The 16,194-nt window shown below is 37.7% G+C and overlaps 3 protein-coding genes and 2 long non-coding RNA genes across 10 annotated transcripts in view; 4 read left to right on the forward strand and 1 right to left on the reverse strand.

Moving 5' to 3' along the window:
* Positions 1-343: 343 nt before the first annotated feature.
* On the forward strand, positions 344-1,906 carry LOC137575400 (importin subunit alpha-like). Its single transcript, XM_068287962.1, has one exon. It carries the CDS (start codon positions 463-465, stop codon positions 1,834-1,836), a length of 1,374 nt encoding a protein of 457 aa, XP_068144063.1. The 5' UTR covers positions 344-462; the 3' UTR covers positions 1,837-1,906.
* Positions 1,907-4,404: 2,498 nt separating this feature from the next.
* LOC137575467 (importin subunit alpha-like) lies at positions 4,405-5,778 on the forward strand. The gene has a single exon (XM_068288047.1). The coding sequence runs from the start codon at positions 4,405-4,407 to the stop codon at positions 5,776-5,778; it is 1,374 nt and encodes a 457-aa protein (XP_068144148.1).
* A 999-nt stretch (positions 5,779-6,777) lies between these two features.
* Positions 6,778-8,666, forward strand: LOC137575316 (uncharacterized). 3 transcript variants are annotated; one of them, XR_011032144.1, is made up of 7 exons: positions 6,778-6,916; positions 7,000-7,491; positions 7,550-7,613; positions 7,844-7,998; positions 8,063-8,160; positions 8,221-8,284; positions 8,346-8,666. It is a non-coding gene; the product is annotated as an uncharacterized lncRNA (long non-coding RNA). The 3 variants fall into 3 exon arrangements; XR_011032143.1 differs by having other exon boundaries at positions 6,875-7,491; XR_011032145.1 differs by lacking the exons at positions 6,778-6,916; positions 7,000-7,491; positions 7,550-7,613 and adding an exon at positions 7,768-7,783.
* A 1,188-nt stretch (positions 8,667-9,854) lies between these two features.
* On the forward strand, positions 9,855-10,450 carry LOC137575354 (uncharacterized). The gene is made up of 3 exons (XR_011032154.1): positions 9,855-10,111; positions 10,169-10,210; positions 10,272-10,450. It is a non-coding gene; the product is annotated as an uncharacterized lncRNA (long non-coding RNA).
* An 861-nt stretch (positions 10,451-11,311) lies between these two features.
* Positions 11,312-16,194, reverse strand: part of apt (apontic) — a 43,468-nt gene continuing 38,585 nt past the window's right edge. For 3 of the 4 annotated variants that reach the window (XM_068287893.1, XM_068287896.1, XM_068287895.1), the window contains exons 2-5: positions 13,004-13,109; positions 12,671-12,931; positions 12,364-12,604; positions 11,312-12,301 (exon numbers count right to left, since the gene is read on the reverse strand). In XM_068287893.1, the coding sequence (XP_068143994.1) occupies positions 11,464-12,301; positions 12,364-12,604; positions 12,671-12,931; positions 13,004-13,109 (1,446 nt within the window). In that variant the 3' untranslated portion in view covers positions 11,312-11,463. The remainder of the gene's footprint in view (positions 12,302-12,363; positions 12,605-12,670; positions 12,932-13,003; positions 13,110-16,194) is intronic. The other variant, XM_068287894.1, reaches the window with a different exon arrangement.

A 16,194-nucleotide genomic window follows, 5' to 3' on the forward strand; every position in this document is an offset into this window, starting at 1 on the left:
AATTAAGCGTAGCTGGTTCTCTACGAAAAATGCGATTCATCCAGATCTTAGAGGAAACGCGCGGAATTTGAAAATTGTAGCAATCTACCCAATGCTAACGTCCAATGATGTCGCTTAGCGCGTTTGCCAATCCAACTCCCTTTCTAGTGTAAATTTAAAACTTTTCCCTCTCCTTCACGTGCTTCTAGGGCATTTCACTCCGTGGATGCATGGAATAAAGTTTGTTTTAGTGAATTTTTGTCGATAACTTTAGCTTTTAATCGAATGCTTCTGTGCGGGAAGGCTAACAGTAAGCTGTCATAGCTCAAAATAAATTCCGAAATATGAACTTCTAGTAGGTCTCCGATTTAAGATTCAGAGGGATTCTATTTATGTTTGATAGTTCGTTTAGTCGAGAACTGATTTGTGACGTCCGATTTCAGTTTCAAAATATAATTTATAGCGTAGAGAAATTCTACCAACATGGACAGTGAAAAGGACTCCGAAAAAGAATTGCAACCGTGGGAACGCTGTGTGATCAACATTACGTTGCGCAAGTCCAAAACCAAAGAAGAGATGGTCCAGCGTCGCACTGCCTTTTTTAAAGAAATGAAGCGTCAAACAACTGGTAAATCACTTTTAGACACGAAGATGGACGAAATGCTGGAGGCGATTAGCAGCAAAATTACAAAGAATCGGATCGAAGGCGTGCGAGGGATTCGCGAATTGTTGAGTGAAGATTCTGCGTCCATTGATTTAGTAATTAAACGCGGCATTGTGCCTATAATGATACATTTTTTGAACCACGGTAGCGATCCGGAACTGCAGCTTGAGGCCACCTCGGTGTTGTCCGAAATAGCGTTTGGTAATATATGGCAGACTGGCTGCATCATTGAACACGGAGCAATTCCTAAGCTGATTGCGTTGCTGCAGTCGAGAAAACCTAAAATTGCCGCGCAGCCTTCCGATGTCACGATTCCACCAGACACTGCTACGCCTCGACTACCATTGCTTCGCCAGTTGGTTAAGCTATTGATGAGTCTCTGTCGCTCTAAGAATCCTCCACCGCGGACTGTCGAGATGAATCGTTTGCTGCCGGTGCTAAGGCAACTCTTGTCGAACTCCGATGTTGAAGTGGTCTCGGATACATGCTGGGCCATCTTTCATCTGTCGGATGATTCCAGCTTCAAAATTCAAGCAGTGATTGAAGCCAATGCTGTGGGTTTGTTGGTGAATCTTTTGGAGAAGCAAGAAGATAGCATCCTCATTCCAGCACTGCGGTGTGTTGGAAACATTGCCGCAAGTACAGATGATCACACTGACGTGGTGCTTCTTAATGACGTCTTACCCAAGCTGGTTCGCTTGCTGCAGCACCCAAATAGCAACATTGTCAGGGAGGCCGCCTGGACAGTGAGCAACATTGCTGCTGGAAACAACATTCAGCTTGAGGCCCTTCTTCAAGCTAGAATATACCCTGAAATAAAGAAAGTACTGGAGACTGGACACTTCCGAGCTCAGAGGGAGGCCATCTGGGCAGTGGCCAATGCGATTGTTTCGGGAACTTCGCAGCAGACCGTGACGCTCGTTAAGGATAATAATCTACTGCCGCCGTTCCTGAATCATTTGAATGCAACTGACGCGAGTCCCAATAATGTGATCCTGGTCGGATTGGAACATTTGTTGTCGGCGGCTGACGAACATGGCATGTTGCACACTTTTTGCCAGACAATCGAGGAAATGGATGGATTGCAGAAACTGGAAGACCTTCAATACAATGACAATGCAGATGTCTCTGCCAAGGCCACCAAAATACTTGATAAATACTTCAACCACCACGATATTGAGGAGCCCCAATAGAAATGGACACAAAACCAATTCACACACAAACACAACCATAGCTATCGATCGATCCCCCCACTACACAAAACTCCCATCCTACTTTTTCATCTTCCTGGCCACAATGACTGGGAAATTGTGAAATAAATTGAAATTAAATTATGAGAATCACTGATCTCAAACAACAAGAAAATAACATTATTCGTCTTTATTCTTCTTCTATTTTGGGCAGAGATTTAAAGAATGGAAAATGTTTTCACTTGGTCCGATCTTTTCTAAACATTTGACAAATGTCAATGGGTCATAATTTTCACAGAAATGTCCTGAAAAATGTCTGAATAACTATAATTCTTATTTTAAAACTCGAAAATCATAAGTTATCTATAATTTTGAATTTTGTTAGTCCTATATTTATAAATATCTTTTGTTGAGAAGATCATAGAATTGATACTATACGATGGTCATCTCATCAGCAACAGCACACTATGGTCTGGATGTCGATTTTTTTGGCATAAAGTCCAAATTTTCATGAAAAGATTCGGTGGTTTTGGTAATTGATTATGAAAGTAGATACCCTGAGCATAAAATACCGAAAAAAAAATTTTTAATGGCATCCCTGCGTTCGTACCAGGGTCTCAAAGTCAGACGTGTGCTTTGTGCGTAATCGACATTTGGAAAGTAAAAAAAAACCTAAAGTTTAAAGTGCCACCATTTGTGGAATTTTGCACATAAAAATAATTTAAAATATGGAAAATATACGTCAAGGTATGTAGTTTTTAATGTATATATTTATTTTATGTGTAGTCCTAGGATTTAAGTGTTGTGTAATGTCCAATAAATGTGTATTTTTTTAGAAAATTGTTTTGCGTTCTCTGTGTTTCGTGGAATAGAACTAACGAGCTGACACCTGCTGACAAAAAGTAATGACACAAGTTGGTACCTATGTATATATGTATGTCGTCTTTGATCGCAAACTAATGCCTTCGCCCCGTTTTTCCCCCTTTTCCATTAATTTGATAATATTCATCAAGTTCGAATTTTGTCATAAAGAACTCATCGATATTTGGTGCAGCAACAATCGAGAAATAAAATCTGTATCAGAATGGATCTACAGTAAAGTCAACAATAACCATCTGGAATACGAAAAAATAAAAGAAATAGATAAAAAAAAAAAGTAATTTTGAATCATTCATTAAAATAACCTATTGAAATGCAACCAAATGTTGGAGCGATTTATGTCCAAGCATTCTAATTGGCTGGAATCTAAAATATCAATAGTTGTTAATGAAAATTGTAAAACACCAAAGACAACAGGACGTCCACCTTTATCTTATGCAAATGCAGGGGCACGATTTAAAAGGAAACTGGCTTGTGAGCTTGCAAATGAGACTAATCTCAACACGTATCTTCTTGTGCATGCAGCAGTTTCTGCTACCAAAGAATGCAGAAAGGATGCGGCTTTTGTTCTAAAAAAACTTTAACAACACCTGAATACTCAACTGAAACGAGAAACCGACGTCAAATGCAAGAACCCATTCCACTTACTCCAGATGAAGCTTTAGCTTAGCTCCTAGAAAATTCACTTAATAAACAGACGATCACATTCAAGGAAAGATAGTCGAGTCAATACAATGAGTGACATTTTTCATAGAGCCATGGATTCCTCGGATCCATTACTATAGAGTGTCTGTTTGAAGGAGAGGGAAAGGAAAAACCAAAAAAAAACCTCTTCCCAAAGAAGTTTTAAGTCTTCTGGAGTTACCGTCTACTGAAGATATAGATTTATCTGGAAATGAATCGGACTTACAATCTGATTGTGATTCTAATTCTGAGGAGAGCATTCACGACAAAGAGCTAGAAGAAGAAGACGATGCCAATGAAACACAACAAAAATTTTTTAAATCTATTTTCTTTATACCACTTTTCTACACTACCAAATATGAGACAAATAAAATTTTTAAACTATTTATTTTGTGCATGTTTATAATTATTAATTGGTCAAAACAGTTCCAAATATTTAAAAACGCAGCCTGAAAGTATGCAATCGGGTCAAATTTTATAGTTTTCGACAAATCGCGGTAAAGCCATGGTGCAATTCCAAAAAAAAAAAAAAATTGAAAATTTCTTTAAGTATTTCCAGCATGCTTGCAAAATTTCAACTCTCTAGCATTCAAACTGTAGTTTATGCCAAAAAAATCGAAATCCAGACCATAGTGCAATGCTAACGTCCAATGATGTCGCTTAGGGCGTTTGCCAATCCAACTCCCTTTCTAGTGTAAATTTAAAACTTTTTCCTCTCCTTCACGTGCTTCTAGGGCATTTCACTCCGTGGATGCATGGAATAAAGTTTGTTTTAGTGAATTTTTGTCGATAACTTTAGCTTTTAATCGAATGCTTCTGTGCGGGAAGGCTAACAGTAAGCTGTCATAGCTCAAAATAAATTCCGAAATATGAACTTCTAGTAGGTCTCCGATTTAAGATTCAGAGGGATTCTATTTATGTTTGATAGTTCGTTTAGTCGAGAACTGATTTGTGACGTCCGATTTCAGTTTCAAAATATAATTTATAGCGTAGAGAAATTCTACCAACATGGACAGTGAAAAGGACTCCGAAAAAGAATTGCAACCGTGGGAACGCTGTGTGATCAACATTACGTTGCGCAAGTCCAAAACCAAAGAAGAGATGGTCCAGCGTCGCACTGCCTTTTTTAAAGAAATGAAGCGTCAAACAACTGGTAAATCACTTTTAGACACGAAGATGGACGAAATGCTGGAGGCGATTAGCAGCAAAATTACAAAGAATCGGATCGAAGGCGTGCGAGGGATTCGCGAATTGTTGAGTGAAGATTCTGCGTCCATTGATTTAGTAATTAAACGCGGCATTGTGCCTATAATGATACATTTTTTGAACCACGGTAGCGATCCGGAACTGCAGCTTGAGGCCACCTCGGTGTTGTCCGAAATAGCGTTTGGTAATATATGGCAGACTGGCTGCATCATTGAACACGGAGCAATTCCTAAGCTGATTGCGTTGCTGCAGTCGAGAAAACCTAAAATTGCCGCGCAGCCTTCCGATGTCACGATTCCACCAGACACTGCTACGCCTCGACTACCATTGCTTCGCCAGTTGGTTAAGCTATTGATGAGTCTCTGTCGCTCTAAGAATCCTCCACCGCGGACTGTCGAGATGAATCGTTTGCTGCCGGTGCTAAGGCAACTCTTGTCGAACTCCGATGTTGAAGTGGTCTCGGATACATGCTGGGCCATCTTTCATCTGTCGGATGATTCCAGCTTCAAAATTCAAGCAGTGATTGAAGCCAATGCTGTGGGTTTGTTGGTGAATCTTTTGGAGAAGCAAGAAGATAGCATCCTCATTCCAGCACTGCGGTGTGTTGGAAACATTGCCGCAAGTACAGATGATCACACTGACGTGGTGCTTCTTAATGACGTCTTACCCAAGCTGGTTCGCTTGCTGCAGCACCCAAATAGCAACATTGTCAGGGAGGCCGCCTGGACAGTGAGCAACATTGCTGCTGGAAACAACATTCAGCTTGAGGCCCTTCTTCAAGCTAGAATATACCCTGAAATAAAGAAAGTACTGGAGACTGGACACTTCCGAGCTCAGAGGGAGGCCATCTGGGCAGTGGCCAATGCGATTGTTTCGGGAACTTCGCAGCAGACCGTGACGCTCGTTAAGGATAATAATCTACTACCGCCGTTCCTGAATCATTTGAATGCAACTGACGCGAGTCCCAATAATGTGATCCTGGTCGGATTGGAACATTTGTTGTCGGCGGCTGACGAACATGGCATGTTGCACACTTTTTGCCAGACAATCGAGGAAATGGATGGATTGCAGAAACTGGAAGACCTTCAATACAATGACAATGCAGATGTCTCTGCCAAGGCCACCAAAATACTTGATAAATACTTCAACCACCACGATATTGAGGAGCCCCAATAGAAATGGACACAAAACCAATTCACACACAAACACAACCATAGCTATCGATCGATCCCCCACTACACAAAACTCCCATCCTACTTTTTCATCTTCCTGGCCACAATGACTGGGAAATTGTGAAATAAATTGAAATTAAATTATGAGAATCACTGATCTCAAACAACAAGAAAATAACATTATTCTTCTATTTTGGGCAGAGATTTAAAGAATGGAAAATGTTTTCACTTGGTCCGATCTTTTCTAAACATTTGACAAATGTCAATGGGTCATAATTTTCACAGAAATGTCCTGAAAAATGTCTGAATAACTATAATTCTTATTTTAAAACTCGAAAATCAGAAGTTATATATAATTTTGAATTTTGTTAGTCCGATATTTATAAATATCTTTTGTTGATACTATACGATGGTCATCTCATCAGCAACAGCATAAGAGCATCTGTAACCACGAGTTCGACAGTTTTCAGTTTTTGCCGAAAAGTATGCAACGAATACTCAATTTTTGCAACACTGCCGTCCAGCTATTAAGTATACTGTTGGGTACGGCTGTTCACTTTACATTTCTCCCTGTCAATTGCTTTGCTAACAGTATCATTATTCAAAATTACGATTACAAATTGTTTTGTTTATATTTTTGTGAAAGTTTTCGTTTAGGCTTAATTTTTTGCGATGGGCCATCTCTTACGACGCTTTATGAATGAAGGCGTTACCATCTGGAAGTACTTCATCAAGAGCAGCATTAATATGCCAAAGGTGTTTCGCAGCGATTCTGGAAACATCGATGCATATTTAAAAGTGGAAGAGTTGCGCACGGTAAATGGGTGAGAATGGGGTTCAAGTTCGAAACTTGCTTACAAACAGTGCCTAGTTAACGCAGGAACGACAGGAGCTCGAAGCGCGTTCCAGGAAACTGTCCATACAGCAGACGAGTCTAGAAGTCATGATTACGGAATTGACCAGATGCATCAAGCAAATGGAGTTCGATAATAAACAGCCTGCGAATGCTGGAAGTGAATTGCTAGAGCAAGGGAAACCACACAAAGATGCGGCCAGGTCGGCGGCCGGCGAGGAGCAACGAAATACTATGTCAAGCAACAAATAATAATCAGCAGCAGCCCCTGAGAGAGAGCCGGTGTTTTGTAATATTTTCAATTGTTATTTAAAAACCTTATCGCTAAGACAACAAAATCCCAATCGGGGAACACCATTCTATACTCTATAGGGCGACTATAAATTGATGATTCTTGAGGGGGATTTCAATCAGTCGGAAACTGCACATCGAAGCTACATCATGAAACTACTGGCACTCTTTGGACTTCTACTGGCACTCTTTGGCCTGTCGGCGGCATCTCGGCATAGTGGACCACTCCAAGCTCCTGGAGGAAACCCCTTTAGACAGCCCCCCACCTCCACCGCGGCCATTTTACTATGATTCTCCACTGCCCAGACTGCCAAATCAACCTAGAACTATGTACGCTTAAATTTTGAATAAAATATTGAGAAAGAGAAAAAGAGAGAGAATATCAATACAATAAAATTTGTGTATACCTTTGAAGTTCATTTCAGTTTTTACTTTATCAAAATTAGCAATAGTCATTTGAAAAAAAAAAAAACAAAAACAAAGCAATATGTGTTCGGCTATATTCATTCCCGGTTCTTTGGTAACTCAAAAATTCTTGCAGGCTAATCATCTTTTTAATCGGCAATGCATACAGTAAGATAAGTGGGTATCTGATATTAAAAATGTTCTATAGTTCTAATCTCGCACTTAGTCGATTCTGTGAGAAGATTTACGGACGGGTGACGTATCAGGAGAACGTTCCTTTTTTGAAATTGGTTAGTTCGGTTAATTTGATTTTTATACCCTGCATCCATGGAGGAATATAGTTTTTTTAAACCGATATTGATCACCTTAAGATGTCAATTGTCATAGTGGAAAAGTTGACTACTGACCAAAGTAGGGTCAAATTAGTAGACTTAGTATACCTTTCCACCTGATGTGCAGGGTATTTCCCAATAAGAGCTGATAAATTCACGTTTATGTATATCATTTTTGGAAATTTCAGCAACGGGAACAATTGAAGAATTTGCGTTCAAAATATAAGGAGGAGAAGGATCTTATTAAGGCTAAACTAGATCGCTTGGACGGGGAAATTGTGGAAATACAGGAAAAACATTTTGAACCTGAGAATCGTAAAAAAAAATAGATGAAATCCATTTAGTAAGTTGCCTAGTATTTAGATGTCTATTCCTTTTTAAATTTGTCTTTACTTTTCGGCTTTAAGTACAATCAAAAAATGATTACTCGAGGATTTTTCTCAATGGGCTTAAGAGGCCTTAGATTATTGAAATCTGAGCCTCAATTGGTTCAGCTGGCAGTGACGTAAGTGATCCTCCTGAATTTTAAATGAAGATTATATTGTGACTGATTTCCAATTGACAGGCGCCACATGAAGGATATCTATGACAAGGGCAGGGGCGATGAGAAAATACATATCAATAAACTTGTATGTAATTCTTGATCTTAACTGGAATCTTTCACAGGGATATATACATCTTTCTTTTTAGCAAATAGAACAGCTTGACAAGCTTAGGAAAAAAAAGATTCAAGAACTGACAGCTGAAATTGATGCCATCAAACAAGAGATCAATGATTTAGTCAAGGAAAAGAGCGGCGATTATCACGAAAGAAAAAAAGGAACTAGAGCAAAAAATTCAGGAGATAATTAAAATTATCAATGACATCATGAAAATTTTGGGGGGAAAGAAACGCTAAAACAATCATATTCTTCAACAACTTGTTCGAAAAGTCTTCTCAAAATGTAAATCAAATCTATGCCGATTGGAAAAAACAATTTTTCGTCAATTAAATCAACCTATCTATACAGATTGTTTTCGTTTCTTTTTCAAAGTAGCTGTCAGAAATAGTTCAAAATATGTAGAAATCAAATCACCTGATTTGTCAGATATCGTTGCAAAATTTAATGTATAACTAGTAACTTTACTTTTTTCTTTAGGCCTAGAACTGTTGCCTTCAAAATTCCGTCTATTTATTCCCATCAAAATTATTTCATTGGCATGATGTCCCACAAACCAATCATTGTCTTGAAGCACCTGCGAACCTGCTATATGCAGGACTTTATGTGAGTTGGCATACATATACACAGTCCTTATCTACGACTAGCTAATCCTGATACCTAATGTACATTCCGCAGGAAATGTAGCATCAGTGAACGAGGCAGGGCTAAAGAGAACATGCACTTCTTGCAAATTGTTGGTATTTGGAGTTTTATTTAGTTTTCCGGTAACCACAAATCCTCGTCCTCTACTTTTTTCAGCAACGTGAACAGTTAGAGAATTTGAGAAAGAAAATGCTCCATGAAAAGCAACAGATTACCGACAAGATGGATGAAGTGGATGAAAAAATTGATAAACTCGTTAAAGTAGCAGATCCTGAACATAAATCTACAGTGGATAAAGCAAACAACAGCGATGAGGATGTGAGGAAGTGACATCCAATTGTTTTCCCAAAGTAATCGAGTCCCATAATCTGAGCCATAGACAACATTCCAATGGCCCTTGAATCACATTTTATTAGATTTACGACGGAAAGAAGGCTAAAAGAATAAAAACAAATTAACACTTTTATTTCGAAAATAATAAAGCAATCATTTGTCATACATGCTTGTTTAATCAATTTCCAATGGCTAAGGTGGAAAGGATCTGTATAGGAAGTTTCTAAAGGGTTCGCCAGGGTCTTTGTTTCGATGGGTGTCCTTTACTCTTTACTCCAAAACACATTGTCAATCCCTTTCAAAATACTTTTTAATATATATTTAGTTGATCGTTAAGAAACGTGAACCGTTCTTAAGAAAAAAACCCCAATAAATTATATACCAATACCCATAGGGTGAAATTATATATTTAATGCGCCGTAATGAACCCGGCAAAAAAAAACATTTCCGAACCGGTCATATATACATATTTCACAGGTGGTCCATACGGACGGAGTTAGCCATTTTGATATAAACATAGGGATTTGTCACTTGATTAAGAGTCAAAATGTAGTCAAACCCAATCAACTTAACCCTGACTAATTTAGATCTTTTCAAATTTCGTAATAGAGAGTAGTCGATTCTCTTGCTTTCATTAAGATTTCCGAATTTTACGAGAAACTCAAATTTAAGATAACAAATTTCTAATTCTTCATCATGTGGAAATGTGTTCGGCCAACACTTTTATATGACAAACGATGTGCAAAAGCGGTGAAATTATGTTTAATAAAGCGTCTGTTATCTGATAATGAAGACCCCACCAGGAGCAATAAAAATAAGGTAAAAGAAAGTCTTTAGAATGATTCGTCAGATCAATGTCCTTTTGCTTTTGTTTAGAATCGTTCTGGCTGGTCGCAGCAAATTCAAATGCTAGTCGAGGTAAGTATAGGCATAATTAGATCATTTAGCTTTATCTATGGCAATTGATTTTCCTTAAAAGAAACGCGAAAAACTGCAAGAGATGAGTTCCGACATTCAGAGGCAACAATCCGACATTGAGGTCCGATTACGTTTGAATGAGCAGCAATTGAAAAAAGCGACCGATGAATATAATAGGTTGAACCCAACTTCAGATAACTAAATTCCACAATAAATTGAATAGAAATTTTTTGAATTAAACTTTTTTTTTTTTTTTTTTATTTAAAATAATTTTGTATTTCTCTCATTTACACGCTTTACGATGAAGCTTTCTTCTTTAAATTAATAATTTTTCTTTTACATATACATATACATATGTATATATAGTTTGTATATATACTATATAGTAGTTTCATGTGTGTTTCTTTTTGTGTGTGTGGTAACAATTTTCTTGGGACGAAAAAAGAATAATTTGAAAATGGTTAGGTTTTTGTTTTCCTTTCCGTATGGCATTTAAACAAAACATTAACATAAAATCTGTACAAAGATAAATTATAAATACTGTCCTTTGTTTCGTTTTTTCAAATAAGTTTGTGACAGATTAATTGATAACTTAGGACTACAAAAAAGGGTTGTGTTTGTGTGTGTGTGTGTGTGTGTGTGTTAGTTAGAAGAACTCAAGTCAAGAACATATACATATGTATGTTTTGTTTTTATAAGTACGTAAAGTTTGAGCAACTTGGAGAGGTTTTTTTACTATTATAAGAACTAAGTGTAAGAACTAGTGATCTAAATATTGAATGCTGGACTGGCTGTCGATGCGAACTCTATCTATTTCCAAACGAACACTTGACTTGGTCAAGTGCATCCTCTACATCTTGTGTGTGAGAGTGTGTCTGTGTGTGTGGATGGTGTTTTTGTGTGAGGTAGCGGGAGTCTAGTAAAAAATAATATGGCATACTTTTGAGCGCCTCCTGGTCCTTTTCTCTTATGATCGATTTGTGTGCATTTACTTTTGCTTATAGATTTCCATTAAAAAATCAAAATAAAAAATACTGTTCAACAATGCCAGGAATGTTGTAGAGTATGCAACTCTCTCTCTCTCTCTTTCATAATCTCTCCTTTTCTATGTGTGTTTGTGTGTGTAAGTGTGTGCGTGTATATGTGGGTTTTGTATGTATGTAAGTGTTACTTAAATAATAACTATGTAAATCATCATTAAATTTAAAACATTAGCAACTAAAACAACATAAAACCAGTTTAAATTTGAGCCCCTAACTGGGCAAACGCTTAGTGGCCAATTCCTGAAGCTTTTGGAGTGCCAATGTTTTGTTAATCTCAACCAGATCTCGATTATGCTTGGCCGCCTGCAATTGTACTTCCAGAATTTTCATGCGCATCATGTGCTCCTTGCTCTGCATGTCCATAAACAGACGCAGCTCGAAGTTATTGTGGCCACTGCCTGCGGATGACGATGTGATTCCTGCTCCGTTACTGCTGCTGCCAGTGGTTGTGGATCGCTCCAAGGCCTGATTGTCCGATGAAGTGTGTACAATGGATGGGCTGACTACTGTGCTCAATGGAGTTGATTGCTCCTCGTTATTTAAGCTGCCGCTGCTGGTGCGCTGTCTCTTAGCCAATGGTTTGGGCAGATCATCGTCCTCCTCGTTGTTGTTGTTATTGTTATTATTGTTGTTGTTGTTGTTTTGATGGAGAGCCACTGCTTGAGCCTGCTGCTGCTGCTGTATGGCCACTGCCGCCGCTGCTGCGCTTGGAAATTGACCCGTTCTCAATGCATTCAGAGCCTCCAATGTGGCGGATATGTTGTTCATATTGAAATTCGCCTGAAAACCAGACATTTCGGCCCCGCTGGGTGTCAAAAATCCACCACCAGAGCTGGCATCACACAGCCCAGAGGCTGTCGACACAGTGGCAGGACTTTCCACCTCACGCATGCCATTGCGACTGTGATTGGGTGATACACTCAAACGTTCACCATTTGATACATCATGATGATGATGATGACTGTTAAATGCCTCATTGAAGGTCTCATTTGTCTCCTCTTCTTTAATATCGACATCACACAGCTCCTGGGGCGGCGTGCGGCTGCTGCTTAAAAGAACAAGAGCCAAGTTAGGTAAAATGAGTAAAGTGTAAACAAAAAGTAAACTTACTCATCCATATCATGCTCATCGGCTGTGTAATCGCCACGATACTCGAAATCTTCTTCCAATGCCAAGGGAATTTTGGAATAATCTATGCCATCCAATGCCTCAGATTTGCAGGCCTTTTTCGCCTCTTGCATGAAATCCCATACCTCAAAGGTAAATGGCGACGGCTTCTTGCGATCGGCCACCTCTGCCCCAAACCTGGCCAAACGATTATTATAGTCCAATATTTCATTACGTGTGCAAGCTGAGGGCGGGAAGAAAATAGATATAAAGAATGCACAAAAAATGTCATCTTGTATGTTGCACACACCTTTCATACGTCGCCATTGCTCCTTGAGGCGATTACAAGTACGATCTGTGCCAAATTGATTAGAGAACTTTTGATGGATTATTTTCCAAGCTTTATTCTTGACTGCCGTTAGTCCTGCATCCAAACGTTTGTTCTCTATAATCCTCATATCCTTGCGACACAAATCCAATAGGTACTTTTTCTCTTGATGATTCCAATTCTGAGTGCGTTCACGTTTCTTATACATGTTCATCGAGGGACTGTTCATGTATTGTGTCATTTCTACAAATCAAAAAAAAAAGTTTAAAATTTCATATTAGAAAAAACTTTTTCTATTAGTTTTGGATTACTTACCCGTCTTCAAGTCGACGCCCTCTAGCAAATTGTGATTGGAATTCTGCCAGTTGGCGGCGATCTTCATAAAGGTCTCCAGATCGTTGGCTGTATACTGTTTGTTGACCTGCATAAGTACAGAGAGAGAGATAGAGAAAGAGAGAGAGAGAGAATGGTTGATTAGTCTTTAAATTATATACAATATACAATAAATGAGCGTTATAATTCGCCTTTTTTATGGCTATGGTTATGGGGTTTCGGTTCTCTCTCTTTTTCTCGTCTTAATGTCTGAGCTACTTGATCATGCAAAACTTGTCCAACAGATTCCAAAATGAAATGAAATGTCTGGGATCTCTGATCCACACACTCACACAAACGCACACACATACTTGAGCATTCAATGAACCTGAGCTTCAATAACAACAAATACACCAAATGAATCGAATCGAAATTTCACATCAATTAATTTTTCGAAACAGAAGAGTCAGAAGAAAAAACAAAAGGATTTTTAAAGCCGACATGAGATGTGAGATATAAAACGGGCTATAGTATTAAATGTACATATAGAATGCAGTCACATTAATTGATTTTCAATTAGCCAATACAAGCAATAGCCGTTGAGTTGGCAACAAATGTTGCCAGACCTTATCGAAATGGGCTAAGAAATTATGAATAACAATCAAATAAATTGCACACACACACACATTCAAACATAAAGAGCGCGATTTAATTTATAAATTAACAAACAAACACACACACACACACACAACAGCTGCCGACATTTTGTTTTGCCTTAAGTGTGTCTGTGTGCTTGAGTGTGTGTCTGTGTGTGTGAAGTGAGGCGATCAAACGTCGCTTTGACAGCCAATTATAGCAAGATCAGAAATACACTCACCAAAAACTTGAAAATACATATATACCTACATATATATTTATTCTTCCAGCATATAAAGCAAATTATATACATATACACATATTAAAGACTTAATACAGTAGAACATGACTAAAGATGAAGGAGCTTTTTAGGCATATTTGTTGAAATGTTATTGGAAATTAGGCGATTAATATGTCTTAAATGCTTAACATACAATTTTTTGTTTGATTTAAACAATAATAAAAATAGTGAAGAAAAAAGGACATGAAAATTGCCTTTTATTCTCAAAAGCTTCTAATTGCGGTTTCGCCATTTTACAAGGATTTCCATTGTTGTTGTTAAAAATTTGTAAGGTTTCTTGAAATACTTTTATATTCAACACTCTTAAAACCAAGTTTATGACTGAATCTACAAACATTTCATTAGTTATATACCCAACAGGCAGCACGATTTGATGATACACTCATATCATACAAATTTAACCAGATTTGTCGCAGGATATTTTGTAGATTTCTATGCATTTTTTAAAATGCTGTCATTAGAATTCGTAAAAGTGTAGAATTTCAAATCGCCCAGGATCAACTACATTTACATTCCAAATACTGAGACATTTTCTAACTATGAAATTCAATTTTTTTTACTTATTAGAAGATCGAAATGAAACCTCCGCTCTTTAATTTGTGACCAAATTCCTATTCGATGATTTGTTCATTTTAGTGTGATCAAACTGTATATACATATATCGGGTTATTTGCTGTTGGCTCACTTAAAACTCTTTCATCTCGCCACTCACCCACCAACCCACCTCTTGGCCCTCACTTCTTGGGAGCAGTTCCACCAGTCGTTATCCATCTTTGAACACAACAAAAACAACACAATCGTCAGAGTCTTAAGTACATTTTATATGTGCTTTATTTCATTTCAATTTCTCAGTTGGCAACCTCCCCCCTTCTACTACTCTTCTTATCCCCGCCACCCCCCTTGCCAATACTCCCCCACAAGTCAAGCATCCACAAGCTGCGCCATGTGTTCAATATTTATGCCGTATCTGATTTACAATTTCTATATACAAACAACATATAAAAGTAAATATATTATGTCTATATGTATGTATGTGTATTTGTATGTATTTTTGTCGTCTATTTGCGAGTATTGAAAGGAAACTTTTTGACTCATTGGCAGAGGCAGAGGCGCGTGCGCTTATTATTATTACTTTTTTCCAGTTTATATTATTAACAATTAATAATAATTATTATATGGTAATGTTTAAATTTTAGTTATGAGCTGCAAAATGAGGTTCTAGAGACTCATTTAAATTCTAGACAAGTGGCAATTGGCTGCTATAAGGGTGTGGTTAAATAAGTGACTAATAATTCAGTTTCGGTTTTTGTTTTTAAAGGGGTAATCGAACTGAGGACGAGACGGAGTACCAAAAACCACAGACATACAGATTCGATCTATCGAACTTCTCTCCACATTTGACACTGAAAATCGTTGCGCGTCGCAAAACAACAATTTATTAAACAAAAAGAAATAATCACTCCAATCAATGTGACTTTAAGAAAACTGGTTTAGGTTTTTGGAAAGAAACTACTACCAAAAACCAAAATAATTACTGGTAGTAGTATGTATATATACATATGTACGTAGATATACTCATGCTATACTTTACAATTGTTGCGGCTGAACCTACACAAAAGTCCAACCTTGTGCCTTAAAATAAAGCGAAGGCATTGTGTTTTGCCCACATTGACGACTACGACGACCGACGTCAAGTTTGTAGTGCGACGAGACTGGAGACCAGAGACCACGGTGCTCGAAATATTTTTGAGTAATTACCACAAATTAACAACAACCAAACAACACACAAAAAACTTAGTACAGTGAACTATTTTTGGCCAGTTATGGAAGCGTCAGAGTACAGCTATGCCCTATGCTTCGAAATCGTTAAACTTTAGCCCATAACTATAGAATTAAATGTAGATTAAAAGTAGTTAATATATGTGAAGGTTTATGCAACGGAACTCCGTAAATCTTAGGGCACAAGTACTTGGAGATTTTGTACTTGAAAACAATTTGTTTAGTTTAAAATTGTTGAAAAATCGATTAGACAAATTTTAGGGATTGGTATTCCCTACTTGGGAACAGGAGTAGTACTTGGAAGGCCAAAGTACTCCAAGTCAACGTACGAGAATACCTCGTTTTGAGCCACTTGAAGTGATTTAACAAAAAACAAAAAATTCTTTTCTTAATTATTATTATTTTTCTTTTTCATTTTTTTTTGTTTCTACACTTTTCCCAAATTTATGTATTATAATAATTACACATAACGAAAGAG

The sequence above is a fragment of the Drosophila tropicalis genome, unplaced genomic scaffold (genome assembly GCF_018151085.1).
Source record: "Drosophila tropicalis isolate 14030-0801.00 unplaced genomic scaffold, ASM1815108v1 contig_573, whole genome shotgun sequence".
Classification (NCBI taxonomy): Eukaryota; Metazoa; Arthropoda; class Insecta; order Diptera; family Drosophilidae; genus Drosophila; species Drosophila tropicalis.

Excerpts from the sequence above, each read along its gene's own strand:
- LOC137575400 (XM_068287962.1), top strand. The coding sequence starts at position 463 with ATGGACAGTGAAAAGGACTCCGAAAAAGAATTGCAACCGTGGGAACGC.
- LOC137575467 (XM_068288047.1), top strand. The coding sequence starts at position 4,405 with ATGGACAGTGAAAAGGACTCCGAAAAAGAATTGCAACCGTGGGAACGC.